This window comes from Semicossyphus pulcher, unplaced genomic scaffold (assembly GCF_022749685.1).
Source record: "Semicossyphus pulcher isolate SPU_LCO1_2020_fin unplaced genomic scaffold, fSemPul1.0.p SCAF_9, whole genome shotgun sequence".
NCBI lineage: Eukaryota > Metazoa > Chordata > Actinopteri > Labriformes > Labridae > Semicossyphus > Semicossyphus pulcher.
The window spans coordinates 9,953,519-9,978,365 of record NW_027211770.1 but is presented as its reverse complement, the minus strand read 5'-3'; the positions used below and the strand labels follow the sequence as shown (position 1 = coordinate 9,978,365).

The following is a 24,847-nucleotide window of genomic DNA, read 5'->3' as shown; positions in this document are numbered from 1 at the left end:
GTAAGGCTCACTCCCTTTGTCATGGTTCTCTTGATTTTCCAAGCTTTAATTTGGAGAATGTTTGACTTGATCTGAGCTTTGAGTTTGTTTCTTTTTCTTTGGATTTTCACTTATTTTTGAAGTTGTATCTGTAGTCATCGATCTTTTCCTTGTTTGTTCAGCCATAGTAGATAACTGTTTCCTCACAATGCTTATAGAAAAGGGAAGTGCAGCCGCTTAGCTCCGCCTACCCTCTCTGGCAGACCAATCATTGCTGGGTGATGGTAAACGCGTTCCTAACTGGGCACTGCTTTTGATTTTTTTCCACAAATGTCGCCACAGACACCCAGCCTGTGATAATACTATATACTGCAAATGCAATGGCTTTCATCAGTGGGCCATAGGCTCAATCACCATTGTGTTGCATTGCATTGTGCTCATTCTGTGATAGATAGTGATTTAAAAGACATTTATTTCTTTTAAAAGAAGTCACACCACTAAAAAAATGTTCAGCAACAATATTTGCAGACCAGAAACACTGTTCAAAATGAATGTAACAAACTGGCATTAAACAAGAATAAATATACATGTGCACAGCAAAGTGTGGGTATTTAATTGATTTAATTAACACCAGTAAGGTTTCTTATCATCCATGATCTGATTGTTTCCAGAGTGTCCAGGGAATCATGAGACTCCTTCATGCTCCAACTGAATGAGAGCTGCTGCAGTTTTTTAACCCCCTCCTTTGTTACTCTGTTTTTGTCGAGCTCCTCAAAGCATACAAACCACAGTCAGTCATGTGCAAAGTCAAGTAGCTAGGAAGTCGTGCCTCTCTGGTTTCTTTGAACAGACATTTCCAGCTGTTTAACCTCTTCTTTATGACCTGGCAGCACTGAAGTTTTCAAAATCACGGTCGTTCTCCTGAAACAAAACATGGCAGCATCAGACATTTAGTAAAAAAAATGCATTTATTAATTCATGTAAACAGAGCCGTGTTGTTCTCACCTCTTTGTCCACAGCAGATTTACTCTGCCTCCTTTTACTATGAAGCAAGAAAAGGTTGTACATAATGAAGTTCAGCACTTTTTGAATGAATGAATAATTGTGCATGTAAATATTATATGTAAATAACTTACCAACAACAGATGACAATCAGTGGCAGCACCAGCAGAATCACAACTTTTAAACCGAATCCAGCGCGGAGGAGGGTTTGGTGCAAGGCAATGGTAGAAAAATCTGTGTGAAAAATTAAGATCTCTGATTTACCTCAAATAATAATAATAATAATAATAATACATTTTATTTAGAAGCGCCTTTCAGGACACTCAAGGTCGCTGTACAAACAAAAAACACAAACAAGAGTAAAAACACCAACAAGAGTAAACAAACCAGATAAAATACATTAAGAGTGGGTGAGGGACAGTGCTGAGAGTTAATGAAGAATATAATTAAATTAACTAGGTTGTTCAATGATGACACCTCAGTTCTCTAGAAGAATCAACTTAGTGACAATAGAGTGGAACAAACCGTCTTTCATGCTCAGCAACACCCCGGTCGAGGTGTTTTCCCCCAGTGCGTTCCCGGCCTGGCAGAGGTAGAGTCCAGTGTGGGACGCCTCCTCAGAGGGGAGGGACAGCACCTGTCCTGAGCCCACCTGGAGCAGGAAGCTGGAGCTGGGAGATGGTGTTCTCTTGTACCAGGTGTAGTTTTCTGCTGCAGGGTTAGCAGAGCTGCTGCAGGTCAGATTCACAGCGCTGTTGGCTGTCAGGATGCTGGGATAACTCACCTCCACAGACACGTTCAACGGAGGATCTGTATTCAAAACACAAACACTGTACCCATGTATACGCTCACTTATGGACTGTGTAACCTTTGACCTTTTACAATCCGTTCAGTCATATTTCCTTAAAAAAAAGACAAAGTTTAGTAAGGAAATATACTGTACGTCGTTTCTCTGAACGGTAACTACAAATCTACCACAGGAAGTCGGTTAGCTTAGCTTAGCATAGCACAAAGACTGGAAACTGTGGAGAAGAGCTAGCCTGACTCTTGTGTACAAGTTAAACAAATAAGAGGTTTAAGCTTCTGGATAGAGCCAGGTTAGCTGTTTACCCCTGTTCAAAGTCTTTATGCTAGGCTAAGCTAGCTAGCTGCTGGTGGTGGTAGCTTCTTATTTAATGGACAAAGATGAGAGTGATATCTCTTCTTATCTAATTCTGGGTCATAATAATCACTTCAGCTGTTGACTTTAGCTTAAAGTGCTTGCATCACACTGTAAATTACTAGTTTTCAATAATGCAATAATAAATATGCTTACACTGAACATTCAGAGCCACAGGATCTGATTGCAATGACTCCTGTCCTTTAAACGCACAAAAATAATTCCCAGCATCCTCTGCCTGAGCCTGGAACTCTGGTTTGGCGACCAGGCGTCCATCTTTGAACCAGACTGCTGTGCTGTGAAGTTGGCAGGATGTTCTACACCCAAGGGTCACGCTGTCTCCTACTCGCACAGTGTCAGGGTTCACCGTGGCACTTAGCTCTTCAGTTAAACACACAGAAACCATCGTATGAACAAAAGCTGGAATATTAAAGTTGAATAATGACACTCTTTGTAGTAACCTACCTGTGACAGAGAGATACACTGATTCTCTACTACGCCATCCATACGACTCTGTATCAAACCTGAAGTAGTAATATCCAGTGTCATTAGGCTGCAGGTCATGAAGAGCCAGGCTGCAGTCCTGCTGCAGGTCGCCAACATATTCAGAGCGATTTTCATATGAAGGAAGGTCTGACAGCTTAACGCGTGTCCATGTGCCGTTTCTTGTTTCCCCTTTGTACCAGGCAGTATTTATGGCACTTCCAAAGTCATAGGTGTATGAGCACCTGAACTTCACCGATGATCCCTCTACAGCACAGGGGTTTGGGTTTTCGAAAGTCACGTACCTATCAGCTGGCACAGCTCCTGCACAGAGATCATGATGTCATGTATTACACAGATAACATGGAAACATGCGGCTCTACAAGAATCTTTGATTAACTTTAGGATGTGACTCGAAATTAATTTAAGGCAGAAAAAAGTCAAGACTGTATTATTATTTTTTGATGAAAGGGGGTCACAATCAAACTATTGGTTCTTCAGAATAAAAGACAAATTAAAATATAGGTATTGAGTAGCATTTAGCTGATTTTTGGAGCTATCTTGCTTCCTGCTGTAGATTCCTAGTGTTGTTTACAACACAGGAGTGAGCAAAGAAAGCCCTGGGGAGTGCCATGTCTTAGATTTTTTTACATACAAATATTCATGTGAGCCTTTCTGTTGCCCTTACAGCCAAAAACAACTGTCTTAACCCCTATTTATTCTCAGCTCTGGGATCAACTTGTCATTTTACACAGCTCAAAATACTTTTTAGTCAGCATGCAGCCCCATCAAGCTTGTGACCTACTAACCAAGAGTAGGTGTCAAGTATGCAGCCTGGAAGTCAAAACTCTTGGCTGAAAAACCTGCCAAGCAGTCTGTCCTGCTCCTTGGTGAGAGCCCAGCCCGAATGAGCATGTCAGCAATCTTTTGTTTTATTTTTATTTTTTAAAGGTAAACAAACTAAAACTTTTTTTAAAAAGTTGCTGGAGGTTCAGGTGCTCAGGGGCCTTGAAACATAAGTTGAAAAGTTACTTTACTTCTTACCTGCTCTCAGGATCAGAAGCCCCAACACTGCAATCATCCTCTTCGAATTAATGCAAAAAACAAAATGCAGAGAAGGATTTGACGTTGTTTCCATTTGTCTTGACTTTTCATAAGTGGGCGTTACAGCAAGCACGGTCAGATGCAAAGCTGGTCATAGGCTGATCTGAATGTCAAAGTGCAATGCTCTATAAACTGAAGTATGTCACACCTTTCTGGAGTCATTTGAAATTGTTATATGTTTAGAGTCAGTTTCAAGAAACACCCACAATTACCAAAGAAACAGAAGTCAGCTTCTGTAAATGAGAAGTTGTGGTTAAGCAGTTCAGTTCCTCCGTCTTGCATCCAATTATCTACTGCACGTCTTCTGTTGCTATCAGGCATACATTTCTTCTTTGGCACCTCCAGACGTGCATTTCTGCAGCACGAGGCAGATGTTTTAAAGAGCAAAGAAAAGGAGACAGGAAACAGCTTGTGATCAATAGAGCCTTATTATATATTAGCTTCCTGTTTGTGTATTTTGGCGACACCAAGCAGTCAGTCTTTGGTCCAGACTGAAATATGTCAAAAACTTTGGATGGTGGATTTCCGGGAACTTTGCACAGACAAGTCATGGCCCCCAAAAGATGATCCACCGACTCTTCCTTTAGCACCACCAACTGGTTAATGTTTTCAGGTATTCAGTGAAACAGCTACATGGTGGATACTATAAGGGGGACACTAAAATGCATCTTAACAACAAATTTGCTACAGATGTTCACTGTTCCCAGGAGATACGTTTTAATGACTTTGGTGATTCCCTGGTATTTACATTTATACGTCATAATACCTGCAAAACATTAGCTCTTCTTGTTTTTTGTTAATTAGGCAAAGTTAGCATGCTAACAGGCTAAAGTAAGCTATTGCACCTGGTAAAGAAACGTGCTAAACATCTGCATGCAGGGTTTATATTCCACTTGCCATATTGTGATATGTATTTATTTGCATTTATGACTCCAGGGCGCATACTCTCAGTTGTAGTTGACTCAGTTAGAGACAAGCCTGAGGTGAGTTACAGAGCACAGGGCTGTTTGGAAATACTGTATATTAATCTCTGTATCTTTATATTATGGACTCGAAAGCATTGTGGTTTGTGGAATTAATATTAATGATAATAATAATAATAACTTTATTTATACAGCACTTTTCAAAAACAAATAAGAAAGTACTTTACAATTAAAACAAGGCAAATAGTCAAATCAAGCACAAACAAATATTTATAAAAACCCACACATCAATAAAAACAAGTTAAAAAGTAAAACAAAGCAAATGTTATGGAAAAAGCCAGATGATAAAAGTGAGTATTAAGAAGAGATTTAAAAGAAGATACTTAGTTTGCCTGCCTGAGATCTTTTTGTGACCAGTCAGATTTAGGAACCACTAGAAGGGCCCTGCCAGAAGATATCGGGCAGCGGTCAGGCTCATAAAGGGTTAGCAGCTCACGGATACAGGCTGGAGCTTGACCATTTAAACCTTTAAAAACAAGCAATAAAGTCTTAAAATCTATTCTAAAACTCACAGGGAGCCAGTGAAGGCCAGCAAGGACTGGTGTGATGTGGTCGCTTCTCTTGGTGTTGGTTAAATGCCTGGCTGCAGTGTTTTAAATTAATTGCAATCTTGGATGTTGCGCTTGCTGATACCGGAATAAAGTGCACTAAAATAGTCGAGTCAGGTGGAAATAAAAGCATGGATGACCTTTTCTAAATCAGAAGGGGAAAGGAATGACCGGATCTTGGCAAACTGTCTGAGTTGGGCAAATCAAGATTGCATACCTTTAGTCACCTGGGTGTCAAATGATAGCACTGACCCCTAAGTTGTGGGCGTCTTTGCATACATTGTCAGACAGGGCAGCCAGACTGGAGGACAAATTATTGATGTAGCCAGAACTGGGGCCAGAGGGGGAAATTATAAGAACTTCAGTTTTGGAGTCATTCAGCTGAAGAAAATTATCCGACATCCGATTTTATATCTCAGGCAGACAGGACATAATGTCAGTAATATCAGTGGAGCCAGGTTTTAACAGGGCATAAAGTTTAGTGTCATCTGCGTAACAGTGGAAACCTATGCCGTGATTACGCAGGATTTGCCCCAGGGGTAACATGTACACAGTGAAAAGGAGGGGACCCAAAGTAGACCCCTGTGGGACCCCACAAGAGAGAGGAACACAAGAGGAAGAGGCATCTCCAAGCATAACAGAAAAAGACCTGTTCAACAGATAGAAATCAATCAACCAGTCCAGTGCCACATCACAGACGCCAACACTGTACTTCAGACTGCTGATTAAGACATTGTGGTCCTCTGTATCAAAGGCTGAGCTGAGGTCAAGGAGAATTAAAACAGAGTACAGCCCAGAGTCAGCTGCACACAGTAGATCATTAGAGACCTTGACCAGAGCAGTCTCAGTGTAATGTTGGGACCGGAGCCCAGATTGAAATTCTTCTCAGATCTGATTGCCATTCATCAAAGAAATCAGCTGAGTGGACACATTTTTTCCTAAAATCTTAGATAAAAATGGCAGCTTGGAGATGGGTCTAAAATTATCTAAAACAGAGGAATCAAGAGAGGGTTTCTGTCATGTCTCGTTTCTTTCCTTTGGTTAAGTTACCATTTTTGTCTCGTTCTTTCATGTTTTTGTCATTTCTTGTTTTATTTTGAAAGTAACCTGTTCCCTCTTGTTTCAGATCACTTTACTTCCTGCCCCTGTGTTTCCCGCGTCTGGTGATTGTCTGGCCCCTCCCTAATCGGTTTCACCTGTCATTCCCTTCCTCATGTTTAATTGTGGCGTCTCCCTTTGTCCTGTGCCAGTTCGTACTTGTCTTCATGTCAGTCGTTCCAGCAAATTTCCTTGATCCTTGTTCCATGTTCCATGTTCCTGTTTTATGTTCCAATTTAGATCGGTGAGAGTTCTAGTTAGACTATTTTTGTTTCTGCATTTTTGCCAGTTTTGAGATTTTCTTTGTTTATTTATTAGGTCTATATTTCCTCTCTTAGAGTGATTTTCATTTCTTTATTAGAATAGGTGTTTTGTTTCTAGATTAGATTTTCCTCTTTTAAAGAGTGATTTTTCTTTCTTGTGAGAAATTTGGTTTCCATTAGTCAGGTTGTGATATCAGGGTGAGTTCAGGCTTTCTTGTTATTTCTTGTGCTTTGCTTATTTGAATTTATAGTAAATAAATATTTTCTATTTTTGATTCTTAGTCTGTTGTCGTGCTTTTGGGTTCACCTTTGTCTATGCAGATCGTTACAGTTTCTTTTAAAAGGGGATAAACTATGGCATGTTTAAAATAGGAGGGGGAAACCACAGATGACAAAGAGCGGTTAACAATAGTTAAATGTCTGAACACCGTCTGAAATACAGCTTTTAAAAACCAAGTAGGAATGCAATCTGAAAAGCAGGTGGATGACTTAGAAAGTGCAACAGTGCGTTCTAGGGTTGCCAGTCAGATTTTACTGGAATGGTTTAGCGATGCGGGAGGGCAAGAGTTGGAATTAAGCTCCCTGATTTCAGTGTTGAAATGTTTTCGAATCTGTTTTGTTGCTAAAATAATTGAGAAATTGTTCACACTTCTCTGGCGAGGATTTGACGGGCAGGCTAGGCGGGGGACCAGTCACTGACATTACTGTTTTAACGAGGATTCTTGGATTGTGACCTTGATTTGCTATGAGCTGAGAAATAGGTGTTCCTTGTTTCTTTGATTTTGCCCTGATATGAGAACATTAATCGTTTAAGAGCAGCAAGAGAAACAGTTTGTCCTTTTTCCACTTCCTCTCTGTCTTCCTGCACCGCCTCTTTAAAATGCTTATTTCCTCATTCAGCCGCGGCAGGGAGGAGGGTTTCATTGTTTTCATCATCCACACAGAAAACAGAAGAGATCACAAGATCAAGATTGTGCCCTTTGTCATGACTGGGATGTTTAACATGTTGGGTGAGGTTAAAAGAATCAAATAAAATCAGAAGCAAACACAGAGGATGAGGGGCAACAGACATGGATATTAAAATCTCCAAGAATAAGAACTGTCAGGATGACTGATAAAAGATCTGAAAATTCCTGCATAAAATCAGCAGGTCTTTAGGTTAAAACACATAAAAAGGGCAGATTATTCCGCAAAATAAAACCAAGACATTCAAATGTGGAAAAACAGCAAAGTGAGACTGGAGAACAGTGCGAGGCCACCTCGTCCTGCTCAATAAGGGAACACAATCATGGACAGCAGGGGCTGATGTGATGGTTTTATCTGTGATGAGGTTGAGAGTGAGAAGACCTTAAGATTGCACACTGCCTTTCAGAGATCCGAACAGAAATTGGCAAAAGAAAACCAGCAGCAGCAGGACCCGCATTGTCAAGAACATGGCAAAGTCAAATAGAGTCCAGATGCTGGGCAGGGTCTTGCTGAGGAAAACATCACTCAAGGTCAAAAGCAATAACATTTATAAAATAGTTTATTCCAGTTTATACTAGTTTTATTGGTTCCAGTCCTATTAACATGCAGTCCATCAGTCCAATTAACACCAGTAAGGTTTGCTATCATCCATAATCTTATTGTTTCCATGGAATCATGAGACTCCTCCAGGCTCAGGACTGAATGACAGCTGCTTGCAGTTTTTTAACCCCCTCGTCTGTCACTCTGTTTTTGTCGAGCTCCACACAGCATACAAACCACAGTCAGTCATGTGCAGAGGTGGCAAAAGTACACACACACATATATATATACTTAAGCAGAAGTACAGATATTCATGTAAAAAAAGACTTTCAGACAGAATAATGGAGACTGAACCGAACTGAGGTCCCAAATGAGCACCTGGATCATTTTTTACAGCTTTGAAATCAGTCTTGGTGTTGGGAAGGCAGCGTGCAGAGACCAAAATAAAAATCAGAGCTAATTCCCCTCACATGCATTCAAACTAAAGTAACAAGGCTGTTTTGAGAATGTCAGGAGTCGAAAGTACAGATTTTTGTGCTCAAATGTAGGGAGTAAAAGTAAAAAGTTGTCAGAAAAATAAAGTTAAAAATCTACTTAAGTATACAATAACGAAGTATTTGTACTCCGTTACTTCCCACCTCTGGTCATGTGCCAAGTCATGTATCTAGGAAGTCGTGCCTCTCTGGTTTCTTTAAACAGACATTTCCAGATGTGTAACAGCAGCCGCACTGACGTTTTCAGAATAACGGTCGTTCTCCTGAAACAAAACATGGCAGCATCAGACATTTAGTAAAAAATGAAAATACAGTTATTAATTCATGTAAACAGAGCCGTGTTGTTCTTACCTCTTTGTCCACAGCAGATTTACGTCTCTGCCTCCTTTTACTATGAAGTAAGAAAAGGTTGTACATAATACAGTTGAACACTTTTTGAATGAATGAATAATTGTGCATGTAAATATGTATTATATGTAAATAACGTACGAACAACAGATGACAATCAGTGGCAGCACCAGCAGAATCACAACTTTGAAACCAATTACACCAAGGAGGAGGGTTCGGCATAAAAAGGTGAAAGTATAAAAATCTGTGTGAAAAATGAAGCAAGATCTCAGATTTACCTCAAATGAAGAATATAATTAAATTAACTAGATTGTTCAATGATGACAACTCAGTTCTCTAGAAGAATCAACTTAGTGACAATAGAGCGGAACAAACCGTCTTTCATGCTCAGCAACACCCCGGTCGAGGTGTTTTCCCCCAGTGCGTTCCCGGCCTGGCAGAGGTAGAGTCCAGCGTGGGATGCCTCCTCAGAGGGGAGGGACAGCACCTGTCCTGAGCCCACCTGGAGCAGGAAGCTGGAGCTGGGAGATGGTGTTCTCTTGTACCAGGTGTAATTTTCTGCTGCAGGGTTAGCAGAGCTGCTGCAGGTCAGATTCACAGCGCTGTTGGCTGTCAGGATGCTGGGATAACTCACCTCCACAGACACGTTCAACGGAGGATCTGTATTCAAAACACAAACACTGTACCCATGTATACGCTCACTTATGGACTGTGTAACCTTTGACCTTTTACAACCCGTTCAGTCATATTTCCTTTAAAATAGTTTAGTAAGGAAATATACTGTACGTCTTTTCTCTGAACGGTAACTACAAATCTACCACAGGAAGTCTGTTAGCTTAGCTTAGCATAGCACAAAGACTGGAAACTGTGGAGAAGAGCTAGCCTGACTCTTGTGTACAAGTTAAACAAATAAGAGGTGTTTAGAGGTGTTCACAGACAGATTGTTTAAGCTTCTGGACAGAGCCAGGTTAGCTGTTTACCCCTGTTCAAAGTCTTTATGCTAGGCTAAGCTAGCTAGCTGCTGGTGGTGGTAGCTTCTTATTTAAGGGACAAAGATGAGAGTGATATCTTTTCTTATCTAATTCTGGGTCATAATAATCACATCAGCTGTTGACTTTAGCTTAAAGTGCTTGCATCACACTGTAAATTACTAGTTTTCAATAATGCAATAATAAATATGCTTACACTGAACATTCAGAGCCACAGGATCTGATCGCAATGACTCCTGTCCTTTAAACGCACAAAAATAATTCCCAGCATCCTCTGCCTGAGCCTGGAACTCTGGTTTGGCGACCAGGCGTCCATCTTTGAACCAGACTGTTGTGCTGTGAAGTTGGCAGGATGTTCTACACCCAAGGGTCACGCTGTCTCCTGCTCGCACAGTGTCAGGGTTCACCGTGGCACTCAGCTCTTCAGTTAAACACACAGAAACCATCGTATGAACAAAAGCTGGAATATTAAAGTTAAATAATGACACTCTTTGTAGTAACCTACCTGTGACAGAGAGATACACTGATTTTCTACTATGCCATCCATACGTTTCTGTATCAAACCTGAAGTAGTAATTTCCAGTGTCATTAGGCTGCAGGTCATGAAGAACCAGGCTGCAGTCACGCTGCAGGTCGCCAACATATTGAGAGCGATTTTCATATGAAGGAAGGTCTGACAGCTTAACGTGTGTCCACAAGTTGCTTTTTAATTCCCCTTTGTACCAGGCAGTATTTATGGCACTTCCAGAGTCATAGGTGTATGAGCACCTGAACTTCATCGATGATCCCTTTACAGCACAGTTGTTTGGGTTTTCGAAAGTCACGTACCTATCAGCTGGCACAGCTCCTGCACAGAGATCATGATGTCATGTATTACACAGATAACATGGAAACATGTGGATCTACAAGAATCTTTGATTAACTTTGTGACTCGAAAGGATTAAAGGGAGACAAAGTCAAGACTGTATTTTTATTTTTGTAATGGAGGGGGTCACAATTAAATGATGGGTTCTTCAAAATATAAAAAAATACTGGAAACATATTAAAATATGACAATTAAAAATCCAACGTAAACATAAATACAAAGTGCTAACAGCTAAACCTTTAATAAGCGATTCAAGTGCAGTGGAAAAGAAACGCTGACATTTTTTCACTTCTTAAAGGAACTTGTTTAGTGAACCCATCAAGCAGTTACAGATCAGGCAAAGTTAGCATTCTTCCCTCGTAGTGTTGTTTGGTGACACATGTGGAGGTATTGAATTGCATTTAGCTGATTTTTGGAGCTATCTAGCTACTTGCCGTGGAGGCCAGGGACTCCTTACAGGGGAGAACATTTTCCAAGGACCCCCTCATAATCGTAACACTGATTAAACATATGCTTACTACCATTTGCACCTTTAGATGGCATTGGAACTATTTGTACTGTAAAATTTATCAACCTAAACACTTCAGACATGTTTCATAGTGATAAACAGAAAAATATTTCAATTTGAATCATGTTAATACCACTTATATACTTTAAAACAGAGGCTCATTTTATTCAAACTGCTTGTGGACTCAACTTGACAGCATTTAGACTTTTCAAGTAAGTGATGTGTCACAATCATATCAGTTTCTGTTGGCATTGAAACCGATATGATAAGTTAAAGTAATGGACACAATATGTTTGTTTCATTGGTGCCAATGGTCCTCATCTGTAGACATGCAGTTTGTAATAATACAGCATAATTTTATAATTTATTATAAATTTATTCTAATTATTTCGCGGACCCCCAGGCTATGGTTCGCGGACCCCCAGGGGTCTTAGGACCCCACTTTGAGAACCACTGGTTTCCAACACAAGACTGAGCAAAGGAAGCTTGGGGGGAGTCATCACTTAGATACAATACTCATGTGACCTTTTAGGTGCCCTTATAGCCATGACAACTGTCTTAACCCCAATGTATTTATGGCTCTGGGATCAATTTGTCATTTTACACACGGCTCAAAAACCTTTTTTTTTTGGTCAGCATGTTTTGGTCAGCATGCAGCCCCATCAAGCTTGCGACCTACTGACCAACAGTAGGTGCAAGTATGCAGCCTAGAAGTTCTCGGGGCTGAAAAACCCTCCACGCAGTCTGTCCTGCTCCTTGGTGAGAGCCCAGCCTGTATGTGCATGTCAGCAAACTTTTTTTTTTCTTGTATAGGCTAGTTTCTAAAATGAAAGAACCGCGTCAAACTAAAAGTTTAAAAATAAGTAGCTCGGATTACGGTGGTCAGGTGTATTGAAAAGTAACATTACTGCTTACCTGCTCTCAGGATCAGAAGCACCAGCATTGAGATCATCCTCTTCAAATCAACACGAAAAACGAAATGCAGAGAAGGATTTGACATCTTTTGACTTGTTTCCATTTGTTTAGACTTAAGTGGGCGGGACAGCTAGCAGGATCAGATGGATGAGGGAAAAAAGACTAAAGAAAAGCTGCAGCTGTTGAAATGTCAAGAAAGTCTTAAACGGGTCACAGGTTGATCTACACAAGGTTCTGATGTGAAAGCGTAATGCTCTATAAACGGCAGTATGTCACACATTTATATGACGGAAGTGGTTTTCCGGAATCATTTGAATGGATATTTCAAGAGTGAGGGTCGAGAAGAAATAGTCACAGGGAAGTTGCTTTTATGCATACGTTTCTTCTCTGGCACCTCCTAATGGTTTTTTTTTTGTTTTTCTTCCAACACATGAGCTAAAAACACATTTCTGCAGATTTTTAAAGCGCAGAGAAAAGGATAGCTTGCGATCAAATAAGCCTCATTATATATTAGTTTCATGGCTTCCTGTTTGTGTATTTTGGCAAAGCCAAGCAGTCAGTCTTTGGTCCAGACTGAAATATATCAACGTTGGATGGTGGATTTCCAAAACTTTGCACAGACAGTCATCGTCCCCAGAAGATGATCCACTAACTTTCCCTGTAGCACCACAAACGGGTTAATGTTTTCAGGTATTCAGTGAAACATCTAGCTACATGGTGGATACTATGAGGGTGACACTAAAATGCATCTCAACCACAAGTTTGCTACAGATTTTCACCGTCCCCAGAAGATACATTTGAATGACTTTGGTGATTCCCTGGCATTTAAATTTATACTGCGAAATACCTGCAAAACATTAGCTCTTCTTGGTTTTTGTTAATGAGCCAAAGCTAGCATGCTAACAGGCTAAAGCAAGCTATTGCACCTGATAAAGAAACGTGCTAAACACCTGCATGCTAGTGTAACAGGATTTATATTGCATGTTTTTCCACTTGTGATATGTATGTATTTATTTGTATTTATGGCTCAAGGGCGCCCTCCCTCAGTTTAAGCTAATGCACTCACTTGGCAGCTGTAGTGCTGACAGTTAATGAGAGACATGCCCGAGGTGAGTTACAGAGCACAGCACTGTGTACAAATACCTTAATGTCTGTATCTACATATTACGGACTCAAAGGCATTGTGGTTTATGAAAATGTTTTTAAGAGTGGGTAACAGTAATTATTAAGTGCTAAAATGTCCAAATAACATCATTGTACACTTATTAGCCAGCCAGCTAGCTAGCTTGTTTGCTAAAGTCCCTTGCTGTCCTTTTGTAGTGTGCTTTGTGTGAGCTGCCGGTAAGGAGCAGACAGTATGACTGACCAGCATTTATTCTGTTCCTGTTCAGATAATAAATGGCGTCATAAACAGGCAAGCTTCCCGCTCATTATTCTACACACAACGCAGAGAGAAGGGGTTTCTTAAACCAGCCATGTACATCGAAGCACACTTCAGCGCGGTTACACAAACATGAACAGCGTGAGCATGTTAGCATTTAGCTTGTTAAACTCTTAGACTTGTGTTTTGCTTCATAATGAGCCTGATTCTCTCCTACTGTGCTGTGTTTCATGTTTTAATTTATTATCAGTGTTTTTATTTTTCCATTCCTGTTATTCGGCTGTGTTCGATGCACTTCGTAACTGTGTTTTAGGTGCTATATCAATAAAGCTTTACTTACTCGCCTTATGTGCTGGGGGAGGACGAAGCTGCGAATCCTTCAGACAGAAGTAACTAATTTGGAAGTAAAATTTTGTTTTGCAAGTATTTAAAGTTTTTTTCTTTAAGACTCAGAGACTGCAGGGAAAGTAAGGGAGGGAGGGATAACAGATTATCAGTGTTTGTGTTGTGTGACAGAGACAAAGTGAAAGTAAATGAGGCACCAGGAAAGCCTTGCATGATTACTGACGTTACTCCCAGCAGCTATTATTGGCTCGGGCCCAGCCTGCTTAACCTGTTTGTTTCTCATTCGCAGAAATCCAACATGTAAATCAGGAAGATAAAACGTCCACATTCCTTCAGGGTTGTTTGTAACATTGTACCTGGTCAGAGCGGGAGAATGGCGTGAGAGAGACGGAAGAAGAGAGATTTGGCATTGTGGGGAGACACAGACAGCCTCTGCACTGATTATTCATAGCAGATTAATATTAGAATAACAGGTGGGAGAAGGTGGCAAAACATTTGAGGATTAATTTAAACTGTTAATTTACTTTTAAAGGAAGCGTCATCACAATCTGCAAATAAGGAAGCTGCCTGCAGACCTGCTGAGGGATTTTTCGTGTTATAAATCCTCCAGGTTCTTTGTCTTTCTTCACATTTCAAGGTACTTAATCCAATTTTACTTTACATCTGATATTTATAAATCTCACCAAGAGTCAGGATTATGGGTGACAGGATGACAGCACTGATTTGAGGGATCACATTGGGACACAAACATGGATGTATAAAGCTAACAGAACAAAAGTACATAGAAAATGTTGGGTGCTAGTGTCTGAAGCGTGTTGGCTCTACAGATGGAAAATTAGCATTTATAAGCTTTATTTCTGTTATGTCAAAAAATATATGAAAAAGTAATTTGGCAGTAATGTTACATGGGAAAAGTCTTTGGTTTTGAATTTAATTATTCTATGGACTGATTTTAAATTGGATAAACAGATTAACTCTGTTGTTAAATTTAGTTTTTACCAGTTGAGGCTTTTATCTAAAATTAAGTCTGAGAGTAAGATTAAGTTAACCAGACCTCACTTGCACGCTAACAGTTAGTCCAAAATGCTGCCGCTCGTCTTTTAACAGGCACTTGTAAGCGAGGACATATAACCCACATCCTGGCCTCTCTCCACTGGCTCCCCGTTCGTTTTAGGATTCATTTTAAGATTTTATTGTTTGTTTTTAAATCTTTAAATGGTTTAGCACCTCGGTAGATCTCTGACCTCCTGACTGTTTATCCCCCCTCAAGGTCTTTGAAGTCCGCTGATTAGCTTTTCTTGTTGTCTGTAAGACTAGACTGAACAGTAGTGGTGATTTTCAGAAGTGGACCCCAAATTATGGAAGGAGCTACCCCCCACCTTTCCAACTTTTATATCCCGTCTTACAAGTTACTTTTATTCTTTGGCTTTTAAGTTGGTGGTCTCTGTCTTTCTGTGACTTTTTATTGTCTTATTGCTGTATTTTTATGTTTCATGTATTTTACTGTGTTTTTATTTCTGCATTTAATTCACTTTGCAGTGATTTGGTAAACTTTTTTTTTTTAATGTGCCATATAAATAAAGTGGATTTGATCTTTTGTAAATATTGTCGCAATGATGAAATTTAGAAAGTGAAATCCAATAAGACGAAGGCCTTGAAAAATTAAGTTTCCAAAGTAAAGAAATCATTTAAGGATTACTTAATAAATATTAAATTACAATATTTCATGGCTTGTACTGCAAAGGCCAATCTTTTATATCTGTAATAGTGAGAAATAAAACAATATTTCAATAGATGAAACTAATTCTTCAAAATCAGTTTGAAGCATCTGAAGGATCTTTCATATGAGGCACTGACACGCTGGATCTAAATCCATTTGACTGCTTGTCTGCCCTCAGGTTAAGTCTTCAGCACCACCCTTTCTCATTCATCCTCAACTATGTAGAAAGGCAACATATCATTATACAGGTATCCTTTTATTGTTGTAAGACAATTTAAGTTACATTGTTCGGACTCTTGCAGATAGATCTACGCAATAAAAGAGTGAGAGAAGAAAAGATGGAGGAGAGGAGGACACAAAAGACGAGGAATCTTTCTCACATGTGTTTGCTGCTGCTGGCTCTGCTTCAAACCTACACACCCTCCTCAGGTAACCAACACATTTATGTCTTTTCAAAATAAAAGTCTTATGTAAGTGGTACATAAAGTTTCCACTCCTTAGTCACATTATTAATACATTCTTAGAAGATCCATAAATAACCGAAGATGAAGAAGTCAGCAAGAAATGCACTAAGTATAAGTGATGTTTGCATCATGCAGACAGATGGAGATCAATGTTTTGAAACCAGGGAGACCCAGCTCTCCAGTCATTAGAATATTCAAATGGCAGTGAGGAGAGTTTGCTTACAAGGTCATGTGTCAGACGCAGGAGGCATGCAGTTTCTGATTAACATCACAACAAGGAAGGGTTTTTATTCGCAGCTTGTTGTGCATGGGAAAACTTTTATAATAAGTGTTCAACCACTGTTCTGTTCCAGCTCTAAACATTACAAACACCAACGCCTCGGCACCGAACCCCACAGCTCTTGTTTACCGCACACGCCCGGCTGGCATCAGAGTTGCTGTAGGGGAGCCGGCTGTGTTTCGCTGTGGAGTCCCCGAAGCTGCTCCAAACCTCACGTTCACTCTCCATGGAGGTCATGGCACCCATAATCTCACCTGTCCTGCCGGCCATGTGGAAGATATCCCCGAGGTGAGGAGGCCACAGGCTGGATCTGTAGGCCTATGTAGCGGGAGCTGCCATCTTGCATGTGTGAAACCAGAGTCTGCGCTATAGAGATCGACCAGAGCTCCTTCCACTAACTAAAACACATATTAAACTTTGTAAAAAAAAACAGCTCCCTCACATTGGCACATTCAACACTAGATCAGCTTCTTGTGTTGCCTCACAGCTAGAACGTTCCTAGTTTGAATCCTGGTTCAGACAAAGTAGGCCTTTCTGAGTGGAGTTTGCATGTTAAATTGTGCATGCCTGGGTTCTCTCCATGTACTCCGGCTTCCTCACACAGTCCAAAGACATGCTGGTTGGGTTCATTGGTGAGTCTTAAATTGCCCAGAGTGTGAAAGGTTTGCTGTCTCTATGTGTCAGCCCTGCGATTGACGGGTGTATCAGGATGTACCCCGCCTCTCGCCAAATGACAGCTGGAATAGGCTCCAGCCACCCCAAGAACCTGAGCAGGATAAGCCACAGACTGTATGGCGTGTATTTTGATTTTATAGTTTGACTCATGTCTCATCTTTTAACATGGAGGAGGCGGGCTTTATGACCTATACTGCAGCCAGTCAGCAGGGGGCGATAGAGATGATTTGGCTTCACTTTTAGGGAGCTGTCATGTTGACCATCTTTTTATACAGCCTATGGTGTGGTGGGCTGCCCCAACAACAGGGTAAAGTACCTGAGCTCAGTTTTCGCAAAAATCTGAGCACCAAAACTGAGCATTAAAGAAAACAACAGTGAATCTAGGCAATAAGAACAGGTGACGATTTCTTTAAAAGTTGTCAATACAAAAGTATTTAACTTCCGACATTCAACAAGTTTGTTACAGTTTCTCAGCATACGTTTTTCCTTTTTGGTAAATAGGGCACTAAAATAATCCAACATGCTGATATTTGGTGTTTTTAGCTCAGAACAGGCTTTTATTTTCTTAGCCATTTAACACTTCACTCCATAATAGGACACTGATTTATTCCTCTAACTGTGGGCATGTATGGTTTATGACACATATCACTCTGTTTCTATAAGCATTTTGTAATTGTCCACATCCCATAAGTCTTAAGACATGGTGAGTGAACATTGTAAACTTGACCGCCATTTATTCTCCCCCCTCAACAACGACCCATCCTGTATCCACACCTGTTTGTCCTGTGCAGGCTGAGTAAAAGTGTGGTGCAGCATATCCCAGTTTAGTTCATCTCTTCTTTCTTCTCTACTTCTCTCCTCAGGCTCTCTATGGAAGCTGTGAAAGGAAAAACGGATTGTCGCTGGCTGTGTGGACCATCAAGGGAACTTCTTTCTATGACAACGGCACAAAAGTCGAGTGTCAGCAGTTAAAGAACCCTGAAAAAGTTGTTGCTGTCCTTCATGTTTACGGTGAACATATTGACTCATTTTAAAGTGTTACCTTCTGCTTTTTTTGGATTTGGTTTCTTATTTAGGACACGCAAATGGGGACCATTTAGGGGGCTCTTATATTAGGGACCCAGGCCCAGATCCGGGTACACCTGACCCCAAAGTCCAGTAGTTCGTTTGTTTAGTGTGAACACTGTGTACCGAACTCGGGCAAGGTTCGTTGATCCATGCCCAGGTCCACTTGGGCCATTTTCACATTAGGTACGATTGCTTCGTACCATACCCGAGTATTGCCGTAGGACTCCGAACCAGAAGGTGGAGGTAATGCACATCAAAAACATGGAGAAGAAGAAGAAGAGTATCATCAACTATGGAACATTGTTTATGTTGTTGTTCCAGTGTAGAAACGCACACAAATCGCATGATCCCATGCTCATACACTGGAGCCGACTTTTGGAGGTTCGTTCTTGAGGTTCATTACCGCCACCTTCTGGTTCGGATTTCTAACGCAAGTGTACTCGGGTAGGGAACGAAATTATTAATGTGAAAGCTGACCGGCGGGAAGAGGAGAAGGGGGGCAACCATACGTAACGATACGAAGCACTTATACCTAATGTGAAAACAGCCTTAGTCAGAGATGGGGCATTGAGAATATAGGATCGTCATAAGTCATATCTGAACTCTTTAATGTCTTATGTTTGCTTAATGTGAATATACGGTGTCATTTTCACTTGTACAGTTTATGATCTACCTCTGAGCTAAAAAAAAAATAACTTTATTGTGTGAAAACACTCTTCCACTTGTTAAAAGTATAATAAACAGAGAGAAGGTAATGGCATTTAGTCATTATTCATCTCACACGTCCTTTTTTTTAATCTTCCACCTCACCATTTTCCTTTTCTTTTCCCTCCCAGAGAACGGCATGAGCAATGCTGTCCTCGTCGGATGTGCCATCGGGGGATTTTTCGGCATGCTGATTGTGGTTGCTTTAACATATGTCGCGCTGCAGAGATCTGGGACACTCCAGAAGTGGTTCAGTGAGTACACTGATTCAATTCACTGTTATATGAAATACACAGACCACAAATAAGTCAGAGGTTATGTGGTGTCTTTTTGCTTTCAGGTGGAGAAAAAACAGAAGAGGATATGACCACCATAGTGACAAAATATTAAAAGCAGACACAGAAACAAGGAGCAAGTGAGGTGAAAGCTGGATTGAACCCAAGTCTGATGATGTCTGACCCCTGATATCTTCATCTTTCTTCTTGTAACATTCATATTTGTAGCTTGCATGCACAGCTGTGTGTCTGCAGTGTTAATGTGGTATCTACTTCCTCACCTAAACATGATTTAACCAGTTAGTTTTCCCACTTTTGCAGGGTTATCCGTCCTTTTCATTGCCTTTAGGGTGCACACTTTAGAAATCACATGTTGTTGTGCACTGTAATGAAAACATTTGTGAGGGAGGCAGTCAGATTTCTCTTTGTTGTTTTTAAAAAAAAGTCAGTCTGAATTATTGGATTAAAGCAGGTCTTTAAGGTCAGAGGTCACAGAGATGTTATGAAAGTGCTGAATAAGTGAACAAAAAAAGACTCCACAGACAGAAAATGAGGAATAGAAGAGAAGCTGCTGTTTGTGCTGACAGTTCAGTCTCACAGCAGTGCACCAACAAACTATAGAGTAAATTAGTCACTATTATTCAATGAAATCTCTTATAAAGAAATATTAGTTTGCTTTATTATAGATGTGGTCAGTGAAGGAAGTCTGATGGTGTCATGCTACGTGTTTTTATATTTGCATTCTGTACGAAATCAGCCCGAGGCTTTGCATAAAGTCAAAGTACATTGTCTCTTGTGTTTGTTTTAAAGCTGCTGATGTTGCTTATTGTCTGTGCACTCGACATATGCTCTTCTTCGTTGTTTAGTCTAAATTTCTTGTTCCTATAAACCCTGTGCACAAGACGTAATTTTAAATCACAACTCACTGTCGATTTGTAACCTAACCATAAAGTTATGTCAAAACAAAAACTCCTGTGTCTGACTCTCCCTTTGTTCTGTTTGGATCACTCTGTACAATCCCTAATGAGTAAATGTTACAGGACAGGGAGAGGTGAGATACACACCTTCATAAGTATATTATCATGTCATTTTATACTTTATACTATGCTGGAAAGAGACCCCCTCCTCCTGGGCTCTTCATCAACAGAAGCTCACTCTCACTCTCTCGTGCAAAAACAAGCCCACCCCGGCGAGCTAACAACGACAGCATCACATTTGACGTTGCGCTAGCATGCTAAGATAAGAAAAGATAATCTTTTATTCGTCCCACAGCGAGGAAATTTACAGTGTTACAACAGCAAAGTGGACAGTGCAACATTACAATAAAAGGCAACCGCCGGTTCGCTTTGCGCTAGCATGCTAACCGTCGGTTAGCTTGTCCTACCCAGTTTGAGGCACCTGTTCAACAGAAAGAAGGCCAACTCTGCATCGTTTTTTCTCCCAGTTGCTAATTTAACCACTCCCACACTCACCTATACGCTGTGATTGGCTCAGGGAACCACAACAACGCCCCTCCTGAAAAGGTCAATGATTTATATTATATTATATTTGCAAAAGTCTATATTTTATTTTTCTAGGAAAATCCTACTTATTATATCTTTAGGTACCAGGAGCTGGTAAAGGTGTCGGAGGAGAGGCAGGAGGGCTTGCTGTCAGCTCACTGAGGTGGGGTGTAGAGGCTTTGCTGGCCGTTCATTGTGTAAGGTTTACACCCTGCTTACATCACAGGAGCTGCCAAAAGGAGAGACATGAAGTCCACCATAGAGGCTACAGAGAGGGCATCTAGGTGGCTTTGGATTAGGAGGTTCGAACTGTGGGGCAATGCTCCTGGGACACAAGCCAGGACCTGAACAATCCTAGCTGGGTCGCCTGAGTGAGGGTGTCCGATGTTGTGAGACCCGAAACACCCGATGACCTCGGGACACAGCATGTTTCTTTAAACAGTACACAGTACATACTTAATATGTTTTTGTTCCAGACACATTAACTAACCCAACCCCTCATTTACACATCTATGGGGTTGCAAAACGTTGCAAAGCCAGACTCAGCAGCATGCATACAGTTCTGAAGGGTTCTCCTCTGTAAATTGGCATTTCAAACACAAACCAGATGATATTCAGAACTTTGGTGTTGATTTGTGCTTCCCCCCAGTCTTTAGCTGTCCTCTGCATAATCACAAACATGGTGCTGCATGATGATTTGCACTGTTGCTAGTACTATACAGTGTTACATCATAAAAAACATTTGTTATCTAACATGGTTAATTGTAAGATAGGCTTTCAGTAGTTACTGTAATTTCAAACTCCATGTGAAAGAGCAGCAGCAGAAGGGAAGAGAGAGGGAGTTGGTTTGTCTCCCTCTGGTGGTGAAATCTAACATGACAGCTTTGTCAGGAACAAGGAGGGCATGTTTATCCTATTATCGTCTTTTTTAACTGGTGGTATATGACACAAAGTAACAAAAATTAGCTTCTTCCCTCATTTCCCCTCTCTTAAAAATGATTTGATGATCTGAGACCTACAGACTTGTAAAATCTCTAATCTAAACCCCTCGAATCTGTCCATTCAGCGCTATACCAAACACCCTATGGTCACCGATTATGTTTTCACATCAACTGAAATATTTTTACTCCAAACAAAATATTCAAGACCTAAAATGTCTTTAACTATTTTAAAAGGGACAGATTTGAAAAAAAAAAAAAGTGAAGTGAGGAGACATTTCCATTTCCTATTTTACCCTGTAATACATGTTTTAAATGTGTTAAGAATTCAAATCATTCTGATCAGATGATGATCTTTAATACTCAAATAATGTATTTAAAGGAGCAGTTCTCTCCTGGAAAAAGCCACTGTTATCAAAGCTGGTGTTCTCTGTAATCGATAGAAGCAATATTATTTGAAATTGGCGCCATAGCTGTGGAGAAAGTTGTACAAACAGCTCGTGGTTTCGCCCATTCCACTTTCCTACAACACCCAGCATGCATTGCACCCCTCTCTCTGAAAGGAATGGCCCAGCGAGAGACGCTGGAGTGAAATACTACTGTTTCGCTGCACGCATTGGCTCAGAGCGGTACAGAATCCAAAATACAAAGAGAATATCCCAGTGGATCGTCTAAAAAATCTTCAGGTCTGCAGTCTACATTTCAAAGCTGACGATTTTGAACGAGACATCAGAGGCGGCCGTCATAGATTGAGGAAGTGTAGTTTAGCAAGCTCCCTGGCCTCCACCAGATGACTCGTTGGCATTAGCTCCCCATAATAGCATGACAGGACTGAGGTTGAAAATCAGCGAACTGGCCCTTTAAGGATTAACAGACATTAGCTCTGTTTGGCTGCATCAACAGCGTGAGCACTAATGTCCCTTAGTGGAAGACTTTACCTTCTGAGGATACATTTTTCATCAAATATTGTTTCATAAATGATTAATAGAATTGTTCTGCTCTAAGATGTTGCACACATGGCCATTGTACACAAACAGAAACCAATTTACCTTAGACTTTAAAAGATTAGTCACTTAACTGCTATCTGTCTGCTTTTTACTGTGGCCTTCATTTCCCTGACTGTGTGTGGTGACCTGACAGAGCAGCATGGACACACACACACACACACACACCCACACACACACACACACACACATACACACACCGTGCAATCAGCAGGAGGGAGTTCTGCCTTGTCTTTTATTTGATACAACAGAGATAGTATGAAGCAACGTGTTGATTCAGCTGCTCCACTACACATCGCATATTCTGGTGTCCCAATTCTGACCACTTTCTAACAGAGATCAGTGAACAGTTTGATTTCCTACATTTGTTATTTAGGTGACAAAATAACAAATGAGACCATAGTAAGATGTAGTTTTGCTCTCGTCTGATTGTCACTTTAAAGCTCTCGCTAGAAAAAAAGGCCCGATCCCGTAACCCTGCCTAAATACACAAATACACTCTTGTCATGTGAGCACCCACCACTAACCCTCCTGGCTCTATACTCTCCCGTTTCCAAATATGACGGATGTTAAAAATCACTATCTATAAGTTTCCATTAGATCCCTTCAGGTCGAAGAGACGCTCTCTTATCTGCTGACTAACTGGATCTCACTCACTGATGCAAACGCTCACCTTTAGTTTCACTGTTTATGGACAAACACTGCGAATACCATCATAACAGAGAGGTGTGTGTGTCTGCGTGTGTGCGTGCGTGTGTGTCGACTGATAACCTACATTGTTCTGTGTGTTAAGATGACCTCTAACAAACAATGAATCAGTTTAACTTGCTACACAGATCAATATCAGAGGAAACGCAAGTTAATCTATGACAATTAAAGTTAAATGTTAACAAGCTGATCATATTGAGCTCAGCTAGAAGAAGGGCTGACAAAAGGTCTCACAACTTTTACAATCATTTTAACCGACCTACAACTGACCTCTGTTTTTTTCCACTTTAATGGTGAACCGATGAGACAAAAACTTGATGTTTTATGCTCTGAAACATCGATCTGATCCTTCATTTCTGTGTGTAGGAGGGCCACATTTAGTGGCAAACCTGTCAATCTAAATAAGAACTAACACAATCAACATTTACTCTTAAAGCTCCTGTGAGGAGTTATTCAGTGGATATGAAACAGACTGAAATTAATTCGTATGTCTCTATATGAGCTACAAAATCAAACTAGACCATCAGTAACAAGGTTGATTATTTCTATATAGTTATTTTTAATGCCGGAGGCCAGGGAGCTTGCTAAACTACACTTCCTCAATTTAGGATGCCCACCTGTGATGTCTTGGCTCGTTCAAAATCGTCACCCATTGAAACAGTAGTATTTCACTCCAGCATCTCTCGCTGGGCTGTTCCTTTCAGATGGAGAGGCGCAATGCATGCTGGGTGTTGTAGGAATGTAGAACGGGAGAAACCACGAGCTGTTTGTACAACTTTCTCTATCTATCTATCTAATCTCTTTCTATCGATTACAGAGAACACCAGCTTTGGTGACAGTGGCTTTTTCCAGGGGCGAACTGCTCCTTTATTCATGCACAGGACAAATTCAGCAAAGAGATAAGAGGTACGGCTTTGTCCACAGGGGGCGCAAAAATCAACACAAACCGAACATTCCTCACAGGAGCTTTAAGATCTACATGACATATAGGTGTTATCAATTACACATCCTACTGAAAAAAAGTCGTCTTTCTAAGTCTTAACACAGTTTACACAGTTGTCAGGGTGCTTTAAGATCAATTTTACTCTCAGCGTTGAATGTTGACCTTCCACACTTGTCCAAGGTCAGGACATCAGCGGGCCTTAGTCTGCTGGTATTGGCTAATGAAGTTACAAAAAGAGTAATATGTTATATTTAAGCAGGGTAATTCTGCATATTCTTAACATTAACGGCATACTGACAAAAACATCCTCAGCATTAGGAGTTAAACGATGTGTCTAAGGTATATAATATTGTAATATTAACCACAGATAGAAACATCCTACATAAAGACATACCACACTCAGCATCCTCTCTGTACGTTCGCTGGCGCCTGTAATTGTATCAGTGTTCTGCCATTGACAGAGAACAAAGTGACCTTTATTAAACCTCCCATTAACAGTGTGACAGTCAACTGATGCAGCAACAACACACAGACACAGTGAGGCCAAAGAGCCCTTCACCCTCTCCATGTTGTCTCTTTAAGGTTATAATCCATG

General features: G+C 40.6%; 2 protein-coding genes across 3 annotated transcripts; both read right to left on the bottom strand.

Moving 5' to 3' along the window:
• Positions 1-473: 473 nt before the first annotated feature.
• LOC138584582 (B-cell receptor CD22-like) lies at positions 474-3,859 on the bottom strand. Of its 2 annotated transcripts, XM_069656853.1 has the most exons (7): positions 3,668-3,859; positions 2,606-2,947; positions 2,297-2,521; positions 1,507-1,791; positions 1,116-1,215; positions 985-1,021; positions 474-900 (listed from the first exon to the last, which is right to left on the bottom strand). In XM_069656853.1, exons 1-7 carry the CDS (start codon positions 3,759-3,761, stop codon positions 856-858), a joined length of 1,128 nt encoding a protein of 375 aa, XP_069512954.1. In that variant the 5' UTR covers positions 3,762-3,859; the 3' UTR covers positions 474-855. The 2 variants fall into 2 exon arrangements, with proteins under 2 accessions (XP_069512954.1, XP_069512953.1); XM_069656852.1 differs by having other exon boundaries at positions 2,297-2,947.
• A 4,295-nt stretch (positions 3,860-8,154) lies between these two features.
• On the bottom strand, positions 8,155-12,299 carry LOC138584583 (B-cell receptor CD22-like). Its single transcript, XM_069656854.1, has 7 exons — positions 12,245-12,299; positions 10,462-10,803; positions 10,153-10,377; positions 9,343-9,627; positions 9,109-9,211; positions 8,971-9,010; positions 8,155-8,882 (listed from the first exon to the last, which is right to left on the bottom strand). The coding sequence occupies exons 1-7, from the start codon at positions 12,279-12,281 to the stop codon at positions 8,817-8,819; spliced, it is 1,098 nt and encodes a 365-aa protein (XP_069512955.1). The 5' UTR covers positions 12,282-12,299; the 3' UTR covers positions 8,155-8,816.
• Positions 12,300-24,847: the final 12,548 nt, after the last annotated feature.

What these genes read in the sequence shown, in the direction of transcription:
- LOC138584582 (XM_069656852.1), bottom strand. Translation starts at nt 3,761, where the DNA reads ATGGAAACAACGTCAAATCCTTCTCTGCATTTTGTTTTTTGCATTAAT. An exon ending in TGTGGCTCTGAATGTTCAGT is followed by an intron (nt 1,792 to 2,296) that starts GTAAGCATATTT and finishes TTTTGAATACAG; the next exon opens with ATCCTCCGTTGAACGTGTCT. An exon ending in AATCTGCTGTGGACAAAGAG is followed by an intron (nt 901 to 984) that starts GTGAGAACAACA and finishes GTTTTGTTTCAG; the next exon opens with GAGAACGACCGTGATTTTGA.
- LOC138584583 (XM_069656854.1), bottom strand. Translation starts at nt 12,281, where the DNA reads ATGATCTCAATGCTGGTGCTTCTGATCCTGAGAGCAG. An exon ending in GCTTCTGATCCTGAGAGCAG is followed by an intron (nt 10,804 to 12,244) that starts GTAAGCAGTAAT and finishes ATCTCTGTGCAG; the next exon opens with GAGCTGTGCCAGCTGATAGG. An exon ending in AGTGTATCTCTCTGTCACAG is followed by an intron (nt 10,378 to 10,461) that starts GTAGGTTACTAC and finishes GTTTAACTGAAG; the next exon opens with AGCTGAGTGCCACGGTGAAC.